Source organism: Colossoma macropomum, unplaced genomic scaffold, assembly GCF_904425465.1.
Source record: "Colossoma macropomum unplaced genomic scaffold, Colossoma_macropomum, whole genome shotgun sequence".
Lineage (NCBI taxonomy): Eukaryota > Metazoa > Chordata > Actinopteri > Characiformes > Serrasalmidae > Colossoma > Colossoma macropomum.
Window position 1 is genome coordinate 33,686,182 of NW_023494806.1, and position 19,556 is coordinate 33,705,737.

At 40.4% G+C, this 19,556-nt stretch overlaps 1 protein-coding gene across 1 annotated transcript in view; it reads left to right on the top strand.

Annotated features, from left to right (window-relative positions):
* Positions 1-19,556, top strand: part of ppp3cca (protein phosphatase 3, catalytic subunit, gamma isozyme, a) — a 61,479-nt gene that overhangs the window by 16,151 nt on the left and 25,772 nt on the right. Inside the window, 3 exon segments of the mRNA XM_036597849.1 lie at positions 1,899-2,096; positions 8,423-8,547; positions 17,207-17,318. Coding sequence (XP_036453742.1) covers positions 1,899-2,096; positions 8,423-8,547; positions 17,207-17,318 — 435 coding nt within the window.

The following is a 19,556-nucleotide window of genomic DNA, read 5'->3' on the forward strand; positions in this document are numbered from 1 at the left end:
ACCGGTGTGGATTTGCCTTCTCATGCCTTGAGATGCTTCCTCTCTGATGAGCCTCGACCCAAAGAAGCAGTTTAATAGAGCTGAAAATACTGTGTTAAAATGTAAAATAAGAGTCCTGATAACACCAGTGACCAAAATCTCTGTGACAAATAATATTTTTGAAGTAAAATATATATTTTTTAAATGTAGTTTAACGTTAATGATATAAAAAAGTAAATATGAATGTTTTATACAAATTCCTGAGTTAAACCTCTTAACCTCCTTGGTTAAAAATATTGTTTTATATTAAAAATGGTTTCTCAAATGTGAAAAAAAATTGTTTTTTATGTCGAGCTGTTTTACAGATGCAGAGCGACTTTGAAACAGGATTAAAAAAGAAAAATCAGAATCATAAGGGAAAAGTGTTATTTCATCTTAGGTCAACTGTGTAAATGTACATACTGACTTTTGGAGCTGTGGATAATATTTTAAGCATCTTTTTAAGCCCTGCAACCTTTGTGACATGGTTTCCCCTCTAAATGAAGGATGACCCAAACCCACTTTCCCCCTTCAAATAAAATTACATCTAACCGATGAGACTGAGGGATGCAGCGCTGCGCTACAGAATACTGCGAAACACAACAAATAACGCATTAAACTCTGAACTAGAATGTTCCTGTAATAACAAGCACATTTCTAACTGATGGTTCCAGACTGAGATTGCTCCCTATTATTTGCCTTTGACTTTTTTAACTACATTCACACCAAATATGAAAACCTTTGGGATATGAGCTTAAAGGAAACACTAAAATAGTATGGCAAACATTGAATGGAAGCTACACAGCTGCACAGCCTGATTCACATAATACTGAAGCAAAAGTTTGAGCACCCCCTGGTAAAATGACATGCTTTGTTGTGTTTCTCAATAAATGAACGCATACTCTACAGGGAACACACTTAAATGTGGCATTTATCTGCACTTCTTAGTGCACGATTTGTGTTTATTTGCTGAGTTTAACAAATTGGGAAAAAAAAAAATATAAAAAAAACTTTTGTACAGGCCACGTTTTATGTTTTAATTTTTTGTCTAATGTTTAATTTATCAAATCAATCAGAATGCAGAATGTGCCAATAAATGAAGTGTGTTCCCTGCAGAGCAGGTGTTCACTTAGAACATCAACAAAACATGGAATTTGACCCAGGGAGTGTTCCCATAGTTGCACCCATCTGCAGACATTTCTGTATGGAGGAAGTGCTAGAGCTTGAAATATCTGTCTAAACCCGACAAAACCCAGCTTGTTGGATTTGTTTTATGTTTGGACATAATTTCCCACGTATTTGTTAAGCTTATATTGGGTTTCGATTTTATGTCTGACTTTGTCATAGTCGGTTTCTCACGTTACAGAGTAGACCATTTTATTGGTTGCAGCAGAAGTTGTCATAGTAGGGAAAACATTACAGTAGTGATTGCATTTTCAAATGCAATGCATAAGTGTGAAAAGAGGCTGTTTGGCCTGCATTTACCCCACGCGTGGACACACTGTAGTCATGTCATGGCAGGAATGTCACCTGAGGTCAGCATAAAACCATTATGTAGTTTATCCAAGCTAAAACTTTTGGGATTATGTTAGAAGGCAGTGATTGGTAAACATGTTTGTTAAAGTAGAATTTAAACCTCATTTTTGGACGGCTGCACTTTGTTTATCTAACTAAATCCCTTGACATTGTCAAGATAACACAGTAGGCACTGTCATTAGGTGTGTCAAGCTTTATTTGGTCTCCGGTTGGTGGAGGTTGGGTTTGGGTCGAGTTTGGACTGGATTTTGTTGGGTTGTAGGTCGGGGTGGGTTGGACAGAATGTTCTCATGTTGTATTTAAGTTTGGACTGAAATTTCTTACTGTTTGTGCTCCCTCCACAGCGGTGCCCCTGCCCCCTCATCAGCGGCTGACCGTGAAAGACCTATTCGTGGATGGCAAGCCCAACACGGAGCTGCTAAAGAGCCACTTGGTGAAAGAGGGCCGTGTGGAGGAGGACGTTGCTCTTCGCATCATCAACGAGGGCGCCAACATCCTGCGGCAGGAGAAATGCATGCTGGAAGTGGAGGCGCCCATCACAGGTGAGGGTGCTGACCGTTGGATGGGCTAGGGCTGTTCCTTTTAAGTCGACTAATTGACTGATTAGTCAACGTATTCATAGGTGACAAATCCCTTTCATTTTATTTCTTTGTTTATGTGTTTATGAATTTATTTTTTTATGGTACAACTCAGCAAACCTTTTTGAATTTCTTGTTCCACCTTAAATGGTGCCGCAGTTACATTGGGGTTCCTGTATCCTTTCACCATTTAAAGTGAAATGGAAAATTCGAATAAAAGCTGGCAATTAGGAAGGCAGTTTAGGCCTTACTTTAGTTTGAAAACAGTGCCTCCACATAATTAGCAGCTTAATATTACTACTTACCCCTGATAAGCTGATAGGCTGTCAGAATATCTTATTCTTTTAGTCCAACTATCTTACCTGCAGTTTTAATACAAGACTGAAGTTGGCTTCCTATTCGCCAACTCCTTGTTTGAATTTTCGCGTTCCACCTTAAATGGTGCAGCAGTTACGTTATGGTGCCTGAGGTGTTACAATAAGTGCTGTACCAGTTAAGGTGGAGCGGGAAAATTAGAAAAAGAAGCTGGTGAAAAGAAGCCGACTTCAGCTTCATAGTTTTAATGCTGGTAGGCTTTTTTGATTAAGGTGATTTAAGCCATTAAAATATTCTACCTGGAGAGTCCACTGCATCTTTCACAATTTATATTAGAAAAAGCTGAGATGTACAAAGGCATGGGAAACAATACAGAAAGCTTAAAAAACCTAAACCTAAACATCAAAACCAAAAACATACTTCCACGGCAGCCATGAAAAATGTTCATGTCCATTCATAGCTCACCACTGATGCTCTGACATAACGTTAGATGTTTTTTACAAAGCCTATTTCAGCTTTTGTATTAAAAGAGCATTGTAAATACCAAATTTGAAAGCCAAAGTTAAACATTCACAGTTACATCTTTTAACCATGACTGGACGCTAATAACAAACTGAAGGCTTGAGGGGTAGCAGCAGTTGCCATGCAGTGATTGGAGGTTTGGGAAAAGAAGGCAGAGTTTGGCGAAGACCATATAATTTGATTGGCTGTAATACAGTGACAGAAGATTTATCTGTCTTAATAAATTTGGCTCATTAAAATATTCTTTCCCCATTTGATTTGGTATGACTGTGATCAATCTGGAAAGCCCAGGCAGTGGAGGAGGAATAAAAAAAATTCATCTTTAAATTAAGAACACCATGTACACTATATGGCCAAAAGTGGACATACCTCATAAGTGTTGAGTTCAGGTGTTTCAGCCACACCCATTGCTAACAGGTGTAAAATCAAGGCAAATAGCCATGAATTCTCCATAGACAAACACTGGCAGTAGAATGGGTTGTACTAAAGAGCTCACTGACTTTTAACGTGGCACTGACATAGTTTGAGGAATTTCTGCCCTGCTAGATCTGCCCCGGTCGACTGTAGGTGCTATTATTATTAACAGAAGTGTGTAGGACCAACAAGAGCTCAGCTGCGAAGTGGTAGACCACGGAAACTCACTAAGCGGCACTGAAGTGCTGAAGCGTGTAGTGCGTAAAGATCACCTATCCTCTGTTGTATCACCCACTATAAAGTTCCAAATTACCTCTGGAAGCAACATCAAGACAATAACTGTGCGTCAGGAGCTTCATGTAATGAGTTTCCATGGCTGAGTAGCTGCACACAAGCTAAGATCACTATGCACAATGCCAGGTGTCAGCTGGAGTGGTGTAAAGCACGCGCCACTGGACACTGGAGCAGTGGAAACGTTCTCTGGAGTGATCTTCAGAATCACGCTTCTCTATCTGGCAGTCTGATGTACGAATATGGATTTGGTGGATGTCTGGAGAACGCTACCTACTGGAATCTGTAGTGCCAACAGTAAAGTTTGGTGGAGGAGGGATAATGGGATAGCTCCAATGGCTTGCACAGAACCCTGACTGAACACCTTTGTGAATTCCAAGCCAAAATTCGAGCCAAGCTCATCCAACATCAGTGCCTGATCTCACAAATGCTCTTTTGACTGAATTGGCACAATTTCCCACAGACACAAAAGAGTGTAGGCTGTTGTAGGGGGGGCCAACTCCATATTATGATTTTGGAATGGGATTTTTAGCAAGCTCATATAGGTGTGATGGTAAGGTGTACACATACTTTTGGCCATATAGTGTTTCTGTTTTACGTATTTCTAATTGAGTTGAAGTTCAGAAGTTTCTATTAAGAAGCTAATAAAGAGATCCGAATGGCAGCAGACACAATATAGGAAAAAGAATATATGGAAATGATCATTTTAATTTGAGGGCATCAGCATCTTCCATAGAACTGATTTATGATGTTTCTAACTCATTCTTTGCCTTATAGTTACGTTGTTCAGTGCACGTATTATGAAGTCCCTATGTAGGTAGCCTTCAAATAAAGTGTTATCGAACAGTCTTTCCTGAAAGTAGCTGATGCGTAGATCACAGGATCTTCACAAGGTCAATTTGCATGATCCACAAAAGCATGATCTTCTAATCTGAGAAACTAGCTTGCACACTAATGATACATTGGCCCCTTTTTTGAAGAAATTTAAATTGGCTGTTACCTCGCAACAAGGATGTGGCCAAGTGAGTGGGCTAGAATCCATGTGAGAAGCATGGTGGGCTACGAGAAACAAATGTATTAGTTGAGATGGAAGGAATGTTGGATTGACAGTTGGCAGAATTTGTCATTTCAAGAAGGTGCCGCTGTAAGAGAGCTTTATGCTCAAATTATATGATTTCATGTAATTTGATAAAGAACTGCTTTTCACTGAAGTTACTCATTTAAGATAGAAAAGATGGGGTAGCGTGTGGTGTGACACATATACGAGGCATAACGGTTCTGTCCTCTTTAGAAGAACCATTGAATAATGTAATGGGTCCATTTTTTAAATCTTCGCCAGCAGCGCTTTGAGAAACAAAGATATGTATTGCACAACTGATCCATCAGTGCTTCGCCCACAAATGTAGGCTTTCGTAGCAACTGTTGCCAGGTAGGGCAAGCTTAACAAAATGTAGGCGAATATCAAATTCAACTTATTGAGACACTGTAGCAATATGGGATTAAATTTGTGCTGTAATGCTTTTTTACCCTGAAATGTGTGTGAGTGTATATATGATGATGGTCACACTTTATTTGGATGGTCCTCTATAGATGAACTACAGATGCTTTAATCATTAACAAACTTTCTGGTGATTATCAACAACATTATGGTTTGGGGTTAGGTTTAGGAGTAGGTGTAGGTTTTGCCTTGAGGTTAGGGTTAGGTTTAGGATTAGGGATAGATTTAATAGAATCCTCCACACTCAACTTCGAGTTCAGTTGCGTTTAATATTGTATTATAATATTAAATATTTAGTTGAATGCTACTCAAAAATATACTGAGCATCTACAAAGCATTTACAATGGACCGTCCAAATAGTGTTACCTAATGATTAATAGGTATATATAGAATATAATAATATAAATGAATGGAAAACAAAAAACAAAAAAAAACTGTATATCTAAATGTGTATATACACACACTCACACATATATAGTGGGGTACAAAAGTCTGAGACCACATAAAAAATCTGGATTTTTTAAGTTAATTTTGAAAATAAAAATATAGAGTATAAGCTATCAAATTCAAAATGGACACATATTTAAAAATAATTCTGTTTTTTAGGACATTTAGGACAGCGTCCCAACTTTTTTATATGTATATTTTTTTTATATATATTTTTTATACGTATTAATATATATATATATATATGTAGTATGTATATGTGTGTGTACTATGTCAGTAAAAGCAGTGCCAACTAAGTAAACTACGTGACATCAACCCACCAATTCACGAGACAACAGTTTCCATCATTTCCCAAATTGGACAAACTCAGGTTGGAATATGCGGATTCGTTTTAACACATTGAAAAAATGGTCACCAAATACTTTAACATTTGTCTAGCAAAACCTTTTTTAAAGTCTCTGTGCATTTAACGTATCTACAAGCTGTCTAACCTGAAGCCTTTTCCTGCTCCCTGTTGATATGTATCATGATACCGATGGACCTACACGTTTGACTGTGTCTGTCCTGCTTGCCCCCTCTCCAGCAGAGCTCACCTCAGAGCCGGCCTGTGTGCAGCCTCTTACTGCCGCGCACCAGAATGTGAGAGGGTTCAGCCTTAATGCATGTTCGCCTTCGCTACCTTTGTTGCTAAGTGACGGCTGCCTTGTCACCACAGCCCTGATGTAAGGCTGTGCGGAGGTGTAAGTCTTCAGCAAGCTCATGGCTGATGCTTTTCTATAGACACTTGTGGTTAATTCATACCTGTATGCTCTCCTCTTCACTGACATCTCTCACTGTGGGCTTTTCTCTCCCTCCCACTGATAGGAGCTAAGAACAGTCATCAGCTCTGGTTGTACGCTGTGAAAATGACACATTACAAAATGACTTAAAGAATCAAATGCATTCGTTTCTCCAGAGATTAAACCCTTTACCTGGATTTTTGAATAATACGGATTTTGCGTTGTGCTACTTTCTTTATTATCAGGGTTGTCAGTATTATTACAGTGTTTTTATATTGCAATTTAATATTGAAAACCACAAATGAAAGCAGCATTATGCACTTTTTGTTCGTATAAACAAGAAAATATAGCCTTATGTAAACATATGAAAAGCGGAAAAGAATGGGAAACTCTGAACAAGAAGCTAGTAAAGAAGAAGATTGCTTCAGCTTCAAAGTTTTAATGCTGATAGGTTTTATTTCATTAAGGTGTTTTAAGCTATGGAAATATCCTGCCTGGAGTTTTATGAACGGAGCCATCTAGAAATATGTGCTACGGTAGGACATTTCGACAAGGTAGCACAATTCATCACATCATATTCTCTATGAAGTAGTGGGTGGAGATCATGAGAATGAATCATGAGATTTTAAGTGAAATGTTCTGCAGATGGGGTAACCATCTTTTGTTTGGGTAATATCGAATGACTAATAAGTAGGGTTGGGTATCACCGGTCATTTCTTTTTAGAAAGTGGTTTCGTTCTACTAGAACCAAATTATTTTGCGCATTCTGATTCTTAATTTCAGTTCTCTGCACATGTTTAGCTTTGAACTGTATATGGAAAAAAACAAAGCTCCATGGTTTAGCTAGCTAGCTTAAAACATTTTGTTAACTAAATAAATAGAATATCAAAACTGTATCTAATAAAATGTGTAACCTTTAGTTTCTTGTCGAAGACTTCTTCAGCCAAAGTAATGAAAGACAAGGATATATAAATAACTGTGCAATGTTTGGGGGGATTCTTGCATGTACAGCCTGTTTCAGATCCCCCCACAGCAATTCACCAGGATTCATTTCTCCATTTCTTCCTTTTGAGCCATTCCTTAGAAGATTTACCTCTATGTTTGGCGTCATTATCCTTTTGGAAGGTCCATGTCTTCAGCTTAAACTTTCTGACAGATGAGCTCACATTCTTCTCAAGCACTCTCTGGTATGAAAGAGAATTCATAGCCAATTCTGTGAAGGCAAGTTGGCCAGGCCCTGAGGCAGCAACGCAGCGTCAAACAATAACATTTCCACCACTATGCTGTGCATTTGGTATGAGGTTCCTCCTGATTAAACACAGTCTTTGGTTTTCACTAAACATGGCTTCTGGTGCTCTGGCAAAACAACTCTGTCTTTCGCTCATCTGTCAATAACACGTTGCTTCTTCCTCGTGCACCTTCTATGTCGGTCAAAATTAGTTGTAGATGCATGCACTTTGCCGTCAAACATGGCAAGAGCTACCTGCACACCCTGTGTTGAAATGTCAGGGTTCTTAAAGATTTCTTTTAGACTTCTTTTAGTATTTTATGATCTGCTCTAATGTTAGATTTGCTGGGCTGGCCTGGCTGGGACATGTTAACAGTTTTAAATCTTCTCCACTTGTAGATGATCTCATGGACAGCGGAATGATTGACTTCCAGTATTTTGGAAAGCTTCTAAAACACCTTCCCACACTCATAGGCATCAACAGCCTTCGTTCTGATAGCATCAAAGGCTCTTTTGATCTAGGTGTGATGATAGTACACACTCCAGTAACAATGCGCAAACAAGACCAGATATCCAAGGTTTAAATAAGACAGATTCCTCCAAGATCATTAGCACCTGATCGAGTGCACCTTATTTCAATTTGGCTTATTGAAACATGTGTGTGTGTGTGTATATATATATATATATATATATATATATATATATATATATATATATATATATATATATACACATACATGTATATGCATATTTGAGTCATTCCACTGAATCTTCTGTTTTCTTTGATTCGTTGTAGTATGCGGTGACGTCCACGGGCAGTTCTTTGACCTCATGAAGCTTTTCGAGGTGGGAGGATCACCTGATAATACGCGATACCTGTTCCTGGGAGACTACGTAGACAGAGGTTACTTCAGTATTGAGGTGGGTCTCTTGTTTCAGTTGAATAGTGTGATGTAAAATGCTAAAGTGAGAGCTGGCAGTTATTTCTTTGCATCCTGCTAATGGAGATTGCTACCTTTCATTCATTTATTCATATTAGCATTGATTGTTCAATCTTTAACCAGGTCCATACAAGGGAAGGATCAGCATTTCTCTGGAGAACTCTTAGCAGTCATGTTGTGTTACTGAAACATGTAAGGATATGTGCTCTTACTTTTCGCGATGCTCTCAAGCCTTGAAGTTACCAACATACCAACAACACCTTGGCTACTAAATACTGAGCCAAAATTGTGTTTTTTTCAAAGGAAGCAAATAAAACTCTAACATGCATAGACTTCAACCAGACACATACCATAAATGGATAAACTACCCCAAAAATCATCAATGATGTTTTAACTAAAATTGGATAGGATGTTAGTTTGGATGACAAACTGAAAACAGTAGAGTGTAGCTACACCAATGAGCCAAAACATCATAACCTCCTGCCTAATATGCTGATGGTCCGCCAAGCACCACCAAAACAGCACTGACCTGCCAAGGCATGGACTCTACAAGACCTCTGAAGGTGTCCTATGGGTATCTGGCACTAAGATGTTAGCAGCAGATCCTTTAAGCCTGTGAGTTGTGAATTGTCAGGGATCATACTTGTGGTTCCTGCACATCCTACAGATGCTCTATCAGACTGAGTTCTGGGCAGTTTTGAGGCCAGGGCCTGAACAATGTGTGCAGTGTGGAAGGATGCATTATCCTGCTGATAAAGGCCACTGCCTCTAGGGAAGATCTTCTCCATGAAGGGGTGTACCTGGTCCACAGCGATGTTTAGGTAGGTGGCATGTGCCAAATTGACATCCACATGAATGCCCAGACCCAGAGTTTTCCAGCAGAAGATTGCCCAGAGCATCACACTTCCTTCACCGGATTGTCTTCTTACTACAGTGCATCCCGGTGCCATCACTTCCCCAGGTAAATGAAACACACGTACCCGGCCGTCCTCTTGATGTAAAAGAATGGGACTACTCAGACCAGACAACCTTCTTCCATCGCTCGAAGGTCCAGTTCCAACACACATTGTTGCCACTTTCAGTGGTGGACAGGGGTTAGCATTGGCACTCGGACCACTCTGTGGGTACGTGGCCCCGTACACAGCAGGGTGAAATACACTGTGTGTTATTCCTCCTGTAATCATCATTCCTCTTGTAAACATCTTTAAAAATTTCTAGCCCTTCTGTTGGTTCTGACTAGATGGGACCTTTGTTGCCCTGTCACTGGTTCATGGTTTGTCCCTCCTCGGACAGCTGTCGGTAGGTACTCACCACTGATGTTTGGGAGCAGCCCACAAGCAATGCCTTTTGGAGATGACCCAGTCATCTGTCCATAACAATTTGGCCCTTGTTAAAGTCATTCAGGTCTTCCTGCCTGCCCATTTCTCGCACATCCAACATCGACTACGAGAATCGACTGTTTATTTTCCGTTCCAAAATAATCCATGTTATTTGCTTCATCAGTATATATATAGTATATATAGGTCATAATGTTTTGGCTCATCAATGTATATACATCAGACAACGTTTACTCAAAGGTTTTCCCTAAACTAGTAGCTTACTCATTAATGCAGTTTGAGGGGTAGGCTATCTTGTGGGACAAAATGTGAACATAAAACTGAGGGGTGCAGAGTATTCCAAATGAGGGGGCTTTGCTCCTTCTGTTCCCCACCTGTGGCAACAAACCTTGGCATGGTTAAAGTTCAGTAAACTGTGTACCGGTCTGGTTTCATGCTTACATATTTACTGTATGTGGAAAGCATTTTCAGTAAAACGTGCCTTAATCGGAAAACTGAGCTGAATGGACAAATCAGAAAAGATGTCATAGTATAAGGCGGGACAGTCTGTTTATAGTATATTTAGGGACAACATCTTGAATGAAACCTATAGATTTGTTAGGTCTGATTGCATATTAGAGTATTTAGTTACTAGACCAAGAATTGCTGTGGCAGTGTAGAGGCCTGTTCCCTCATCCCACCCCCACCCCCTCGTCTGGCTAACTGTAGAATCTGCCAGGAGGCCAGCTTCTCTCAACCATCTGTTAAAGCGTAATCAGTAAAGACCAGCTGGGCTAGGCTGTATTAACTACCCTACATGCACACGCTCTTCTGCTCTACGGGTCAGCTGTCTCAGGACACGAGGGGGTCTGCTCCAAGGGGAGTCCCATAGTGAACATTAGCAGCCTGGCTGTTGCCTTTCTCACGACCCACCTTTCTGTGCCTCTCTGGGAGCCGATACTTTCCAGGCTTTGCAGACACATCAGTGGAATAGATAAGGGCTCAACTGATATATCATTTAGCTGATAATATCGAACGATATTAAGGTTATGCAAATGTATTGATATTGGCTAAAATGTTACAATTTCTAAGGGACTTGTTTCATTTTGTAATGCCAGTTGCTAACAAATCAGTAGAAGCTTTCCATATTATATTGCCAATTAGTACTGTGCAACCTATAAATGCCTCAAATCGTGTTGCAAACTTTCCTCAACACGTCGAGATTTCCTAACAGATCAGCAAGGTTTGAGGCAAGTTTCTTCTTTTGGTAGTTTGTAATAGATTTGCTTATGTGGTTCCTGACGCTGTATGACATACTGTTGTCAAAATTCAGGCTCTAGGGTGGCTAATGCTGCTGTTTTATCTATTTGAAGTACTTTTGTATGTTTCGTTAGATTTTGTACATTGTAAATAATGGTATATCATAAAGAGCCAGAAACCACATAAGCAAGTCTGTTAGGACAAACTGACACAAACTAATCATACTTATGGTTCTAGTTCATTTTCCCTGTTTGATAGACAGCTGAACTCATCATAGTAACTGCGGTCAATGGTATAATTGTCTTTTTTGTCATTTCATAAGTTGAAGTGTCTAATTTGGTTACGTAGCCATCTTGCTTACTAGTTAGCTTAGTTAAACACTTATGCTAACATGAAATAATTCACATTTCTGTGCTCTATGTGTAGATTCATGTGTAGAATCAAACAAAGCTTATAATTTTTCCCTTTTGGGTGAGAAAATATGAGCAGAAACACTCTGCAGAGGCTAGAATACATGCTAATAATGTGAACATTAACATATTACCACATTAACATACCACCCAAGTTTACATTCTGATATCCATATTGGTGATTTAATAGTGTTTGTGACTTAACTCCACCTAGAAGAGTAAAGAACTTGTTAAATTGTTTGCTAAAGAGTCTTGAGCAGGAACCAAAAACCATAAAACTGGAACCTCCAGTAGTGGACCGATGGCCAGTTGAAAAAAAGCACAGTTCCAGTTTCACAACGCTGACAAGTTTGTACAGTGCTAATTATTTTACATATGCTTCCATTACTTGTTAGCTACATTACACTTGTAGCCAGTGCAAAAACTGCTTGCTGAAGCAAACTTCAGACACCAAACATGTCTAGGTCATTTGGGGTGGCGTGCTCTAAATACAAGCAAATAATTTAGTAATCTAGTAAATTAACCCCTAAACTTTATCGGAACCCGTATGTGGACCCACATTTAAGTGTCTCACTCTCATAACTTCATAAAGGATAACAAAGCATTAATTTGATATCAATTATTTACCGCTTGAAGCTACTGTATTTGTGTTTGTAAGTGAAAAGCTGCAGCCTCCCCTGCATGGATCCATTGATCGCCTCTGTCTGCGGGTTTCTGGGGGGCTTTTGATGGACACCATGAGAGCCTTCCAAATGTCATACATGGAAGAAGCTGAGGTAAAGAGCAGGGGCCGAAGGCACCCCAGTGGGACGCACACGCGCACCTCGGACCGCGCCTGCTATGGCTAGCATTTTTTTTGCTTAATGAGACAATCTGAGACATCAACAGTGGATCTACCTTAAGATCTAATTCAAGATATGTGGAAACTGTGGGTTTGTATGTATTCAATGTTATGAAAGTACAGAATAAAAGACTTCAGAATGGCACAGTTGAGTTTACTTGGTTCATTTAGACTAGAACTAGTGTTTATCAGCAAAGAAACAGTAAACAATAGAGATGCTTTATAATGTCTTTATAATGATTTATAATGCATGTCTCTGACACGCCAACCACACGCTGCTGCATTAGCAGAGCATTTCTAGTGTGGAGAACTGCTACTCAACAATGTCTTCCAGGTTTGTCGGACCAATCATCAAACGTTTCAAAACTGCTGTCACATTTTTGAGCATTTTTAACTCCAGTTGTGAGACTATATATGATTATATTACCTCAGTTAGCGCAAATCGCTTTACTCAGTCAGTGAGCTGATCTGCCTGCTAACCAATCAACATTCAGTGCTAACAAAAATGCTAGCGTCCCACCACACAAAACCTGTTTTTTGTAGAAAAATGAAAAGATGCTGGTACATTTTCTTTTATTATGTAATGTACTACATCCTTCTACTTTCCAAAAGTAAAGGAAGTTCCTGCATAAATGGCTAGAAATGTTTTTTGGCTAGCCGTTTAGCTCCATTCACTCCCATACATTGAGGACAGGCTCTCTAGCACTTCACGGTCATGGGTTTGATATAATAAGAGAAATAAGAAGTGGCCAGGCTCCCCCAAACTTTATCTGTGAGCTGACACGTTTGCCATATTTTCAAACCTCTGTTTATCCCTTAGAATTAAACAGGCTGTTTTTTGTCAAGCCAAGTTTTTGTTACTTCACCTTTCTGATATATGTAAATGCGCTCTCTCCTGATTGGCTGCTGTGTATTGTGCATCATTCAAAAAGCAGTGCAGACTGAAATACTACTTATAACTTTAGTGTGAATGGACAGAGCTTAGCTGCTGTAGGTGGAATGGGTGGATGGATATGTGGAAGTGTGTTGGTTGTTGTGACATCACAAAATTAGTGCATTTAAAATGGACTGGGGAGTGAATGGTGCGCTTTGAAATGTTAACAATATTTATATTCTAATGTACTAATCTATATACTTTATTCTCGAAAAACGTGTTTGGACTGTAATTCTTGCAGCCATAATGGAGACAGATTTTCCTTTTTACCTCCAGAAGACGCAATTAGGATCGCACCTCCTAAACACCTCTTAAAGCCGTTTTCACACATTAGCTTCACACTTGTGCTGACCTCGCTTTGACTCAGGATGGAACGACTGCAGTGTTGAAAAGTGGTGAACTGCCAACTGCAATCAGGAAAATATGAAAACTTTCTCTTGGCCACGTTCGCCTCAGCATTCCAACAAATTTTGCAAGCAAGATGTTGTTGTTTTTGTGTAGTTCCAGACAATGCAATTCAGTTTGCAGCTAATTTTCAGAAGTTTGTCAGTAGTTACTTCCAGGAAACAAACAAGGACAAGGCCGTTGAGCAAGGCGTTCCAGCACACAACTACAGTTTAGTACATTGTTTGTTGTGTGATGTTGCACTCTGTAGCGTAGCATTGTATCCCTCAGCGTCATCGGTTTGAAAAAATTTCATAATTTTATATAGTTTTCAAATTTTCACTTATTAGTGTTTCATACGGCCTTTAGGAATCCTGACTGCTAGTCTGACCACTGATCCAAAGGCTAACACATGCAAACATGCAACCAAGCTAGCATTAGCATTACTTTGTACCTCAGTCATCAAGCAGAAGTGTAAAGAAAACAGTGATTACATCATTATTCAGCACTAGAGATACATTTATTTTACCCCCTCAGAAAGAGAAAAGGCACCAAACTGAGGTAATATAGCTAGATAGCCAGCTGCCTTGCTAACTTTATCTTTTAGCTTGTTGTCACCCTCATCTGTCGAGTCAGTTCACTTGTTCGACTAATCCATTCTCTCCATTGTATTGATGAGTTGAAGGCAGTTGCTGCAGATACACAGCTGTAATGTTGGTCTTCCTAACATCAGCTACAAACATTCAACAGCTAATGAGAAAAAGCCGCCACCCCAAAGCAGCTGTAGTATTCAAAGGTTCCTCCCACCATCAGAAAGGGGCTTTTCTAGTCTGGAAAACCTCACTTTAGAGTCACTGTAAAAGGTGACTAGGCAGGTTTACAACTAATCCTTTGTCAGGTATGACTCTGGTCATATTGAGCATGATTCATCATATCGTTTAAAAGACACAATTCTTTTTTTCCTATAATGTTGCCCGTCTCTGAAACGTCCTCTGAGTTTTGATAACGTCACTGTGCACCAGCGAGTGGGGAAAAACCTTCTCCTCTCCTCTCCTATCCTCTCCTCTATTTCTGTCTCTTCTCCTCTCCTCTGTTTCCCTCCTCTTTCCTCTCCTCTCCTCTTTTTGTTCCCCTCCTCTCTTCTCCTCTTTTCTGTTTCCCTCTCCTCTCCTCTCCTCTCCTCTATTCTATTTCCCTCTCCTCTCCTCTCCTCTCCTCTATTCTATTTCCCTCTCCTCTCCTCTATTCTATTTCCCTCTTCTCTTCTATCCTCTTTTCTCCTTTATTTCCCTCTCCTCTTTTCTCCTCTCTGTCTCTTTCCCGGCTGGTTATTGCTCCACTACTGAATGAACAGTCCCGTTCGATTATCTATAGACTCCTCATCCTCCTCCTCTGTGTGGTGGTCTTTTTCTCTTTGATCTAGGAGAGCGTGATTATTCATTCTCTCTCTCTCTCTGTCTCTCTCTCTCTCTCTCTCTCTCTCCTGTCTTTTTGTGCAGGTCCTGTAGTTCAGACTGGTCCACTTGTCTGACACAAAGGCTGCACTGGCCTTTTGTTTGCCCTCCTACGCTTAAGAGAGGACAGAGAGAGAGAGCGAGACAGAGATAGAGAGAGAGAAGGCTGCTAATTTCTCCCACTTTACTCCCTCTCTCTCTGCGTCTTTCTCCTCTCTCTACCTTCGTCTCTCTCGCTCTGTCTCTCACCCACTCACTCAGCCCTCTCACTCGCCTCTCTCTACCTCACTTTTTCTGTCTTAATTTTCTTCTCTCTCTCTCTCTCTCTCTCTCTCTCTCTCTCTGTCTCATGGTCACTGTTACCTGTAATTTTCTGCTCATTTTTCCTCATGCGTAGGCTGAGATACAGCCCACTCGTCTATTATTTCAGATGGCATTTGAATGTGCACCTGCCGTCCTCGGTTCCCTCGGTGGTCTGTTCTGGTGGCTCTAAGTGCAGAGTGGGGACCTGAATGTTAATAGAAGGAAGAGAGGATGCTGAATGGAGGCTAATGAGAGTTTGTGTGTGCGTTTGTGTGCGAGCGTCTCTACTGTACTGTAGAACCGGCTCTTCCTCGAGCGCCGACGCAGCTACTGCCAGTGTTGTGTGTTTGTCAGCTGCCCAATACAGTCTGTGAATCTTAGATGTGTAAATTAACCAAAGTGCTCTCCTGGGATGAGTCGTCATGTGGCTACTTTATCATCGCTGTTTCTCATGCGCACAGTGGCCATCTGGGCTATTTTAATGAAGGGAACGAAGCCGAGCGTTAAAGCGTCAGACATTGTTCACTGTTTTCCTGGGGTTGATGTGAAGTTTGATTAGCTTGTCTGCTATCAGTTCGCACTTTTTCTTATCATTTAACACTTTTCCTCTCAGATAGCGTTTCATAGTAGTTAGCACATTTTTATCAGGTAGAAGTTTCCCATCAGTTAACATGTTTACTATTATAGTTACTATGTATCCCATCAGTTAGCATGTACCCCATGAGTTAGTGTATACCCCTTTAGTTAGCGTGTGGCCCATCAGTTAGTTTATACTCCATGGGTTAGTCTATATGTGTAGGTCTAGCATCTGCCTAGCTTGTTCCCCGTCAGCTAGCGTGTGGCTATAGCATGTACCTCTATGAGTTAGCATGTTTCCCATAAGTTAGCTTGTTCCCTATCAGCTAGCATGTACTTATAGCATGTATCTCTATCAGTTAGCTTGTTCTCCATTAGTTAGCATATATTTCTAGTACCTCTATCAGTTAACATGTTCCCTATAAATTGCAATTTACCTCTATCTGTAAGGTTGTTCCCTGTCAGTTAGCATATACCTCTAGCGTATAGCGCTATCAGTATGCTTGTTCCCCATCAGTTAGTTTCTTTCCTATCAGTTTCCTGTCACACTGTTCTTGCTGTGCAGCCTGAAACCCTGGTGTCCCCTGCATTGCACAGTTTTGCGTTTTCCTACGCCAACACAGCTGAATCACCTCATGAGCTAATTATCAACACTTCCACGAGCTGAATCAGTGCAGCTTGCGTGTGTGTGTGTGTGTGTGTGTGTGTGTGCTTGGAAGGGAGTTTCCAGAACGCATTGCTCTAAAATTTAGAATATATTTCTCATTAAGGTGCATTTGTGTAAGAATGTGGGTTTTTTTTTGTTTTCCTTCTCCTTTATAGAGTTACCATTTCAGAGATTCAGAGGTTTTGTAACAACAGTGATGGGCAGTTTCCAGTCCTCGTTACTTACAGCTAAGGCTGCAATTAATAAATATTTCTGTAATGGATAAATGTATCAACTGTTAATCAGCTAGTTATGCATAAACCATTATGCCTTTACTGTTTTCTTCTCGTTTTGTAATGTCACTTGCCGTAACCTAACCATTCAGTGTTCTCTGCTACGGTGCTATTAATCGACAGAAGTCATGTTGTTAGTGAAAAACTCTGTGTAAAAGTAGAAAGGGATGCTATAGAGACCTCACTCTCCTTTTGTCTCTCTCTCTCTCTATGTCTCTGCAGTGTGTGTTGTTCCTATGGTCCCTGAAGATCAACCATCCCACCACCCTCTTCCTCCTCAGAGGCAACCACGAGTGCCGGCACCTCACAGAGTACTTCACCTTCAAACAAGAATGTGAGTGCGCAGTACTGTGAAAGCCTTTCTTAGTGCAACAGCAGGCTGTGGAGATGGGAACAGATAATATAAAGGCTGACCACTTGAGAGATGTTTGAGCATTTTTTTGTCACAAAGCTATTTTATTATACCTAAATATACTTCTTAGTGATGATCGTTTTAACAATATTTGCCGTTCGAATATCTGTGTAGAGCTCCACTTAGATGTGTCCATTTACTTCAAAAGGAATTCCGTCCATCTTCCGAAATGTCTGTGTAGTTCAGCCATTCAGATGTAAACAGTCATTCAGAGTGGTTTGATGTCAAAGGGGTCATTATAGGAGAACTTTACAGTGGTAGTAAGCTTTTAGAGGTGGATGTCTGGTTCCTGTCACCACCACTGTGAACAGTCCTGACTCTAGAATGGAGCATTTCACACCAAACCGCTCTGAATGACTCTGTTTGCATTTTAGCCACTGACATTTTGAGAAATCAGTGCAATTATTTTTTTAACACAATAGCTTAACTCGGTATCAGCTGCTTGCTTCCCCACACTGTTGTTCTATGTCGCACGTTCAGTCAAAATGTATTTAAAATTGCAGGATAATACATGTTTTCTGAACTACACGTGCCTTATTTAAACACTTTACTAAGTTAATGAACGCTAAGATGAGTTTGGATATCCATGTGCTTGAATAACCACACCCATCCCCAATTTTTATTGGGCTGTTTCAAATGCTGTTTCTTAGTGTTGATTTCAGCTAGTAGTTAAAATTCTTCCTCAGGTGTGAGTTATCATAACTGTTGTTCCAGCATGCCACAAATAAGCACTGTTAATGGCACACAAAAACAGTGCAAACCATGCCAATGTTAGACTGTTTGTGGCCGAATTAGTCATGTTTCAAATGAAAATGAAAGTGCAGCAGACCTTCGATCACCTCCTGCTGTCGAGTCCGCTACATCTGAAGTAGTTCGCCGTGTTTTCAAGGCAGTAGACATAAAGATATGGCTAGTCTTTTGGAGTGCACTTCTGTTTCTTCTTGTACCACCTGAGGAGCCACCATGGTTGGGGCCGTGCATGCAAAACAAGCTGAAAAGCGACAAATTGTAATATTTTCCAAATTCCTCCAGTGTCTGATGGTCAGAGGCACAAGTGTATAGGATGCACATATGAGTCAAATGACTTGAGAACTTAAGCAAAGCTGAATAGGGCCTCTTATTCAAATGTCCTGTTCCAGTTTAAATGGTGCAGCAGTTACATTGAAGCACATGTACAGGTGTCAGAAAGTATCTGCTGTTCCATTTAAGGTGGAACAGAAAATTAGGTTTATATATATATATTGTAATGTATGTTTACTTCAGCATCTAAAATGGTTTTATTTGAAAACACGTGTATACTGTGACATGTACCACAACCCATGGAAACTTTAATCCTGACCATCCTGACCAATCTGTGCAACTTCTCAAAGGAAAAGCAATGACCTGAAACCTGTTTTCACAATCAAGTGTTTTTCCATTTGAAAATGGCTTTCAGAAGGAACCAAGGATGCCTTATGTCGGGGGTGTCAAACCTGGTCCTGAAGATCTACCGATCCTGGTCCTGGAGATCTCCAAGTCCTGGTCCTGGAGATCTACAAGTCCTGGTCCTGAAGATCTACCAGTCCTAGTTCTGGAGATCTTCCAGTCCTGGTCCTGGAGATCGACCAGTCCTGGTCCTGGAGACCTTCCAGTCCTTGTCCTGTAGATCTACCAGTCCTGGTTGTGGAGATCTACCAGGCCTGGTCTTGGAGATCTACCAGTCCTGGTCCTGGAGATCTGCTACCCTGCAGAGTTTAGCTTCAACCCTAATCCAACAAACCTGATCCGGGTAATGGAGGCCTTACATAAACGTCCAAATATTAGAGCCGGTTGTGTTGGATCGGAACTTTACAGGGTGGTGAAAGATCTCCAGGATCAGGATTGAACACCCCTGCCTTACATTATATAATTCAAGGAAGGTTACAAATCCTGAGCTCAGATTGGTTTTCTGCCACTCGAAATGAATGAGAAACACCTGAATTTATACAAATCAATGAAGTAGGTCTAGTATGGACAGAAAAGGACAGGACAATAAACACTGCTCTTGCTTTAAACGAATCCAGGCCTTTTGTTTGTGAAGAGAATGATGAACCTATTGTCCACCCAGAGCAGCGATGTTTAGGCTAGTACCTTTTTGCATAACAAACAGCAGGGCCACATTCAGCATTGGCCACATCTTCA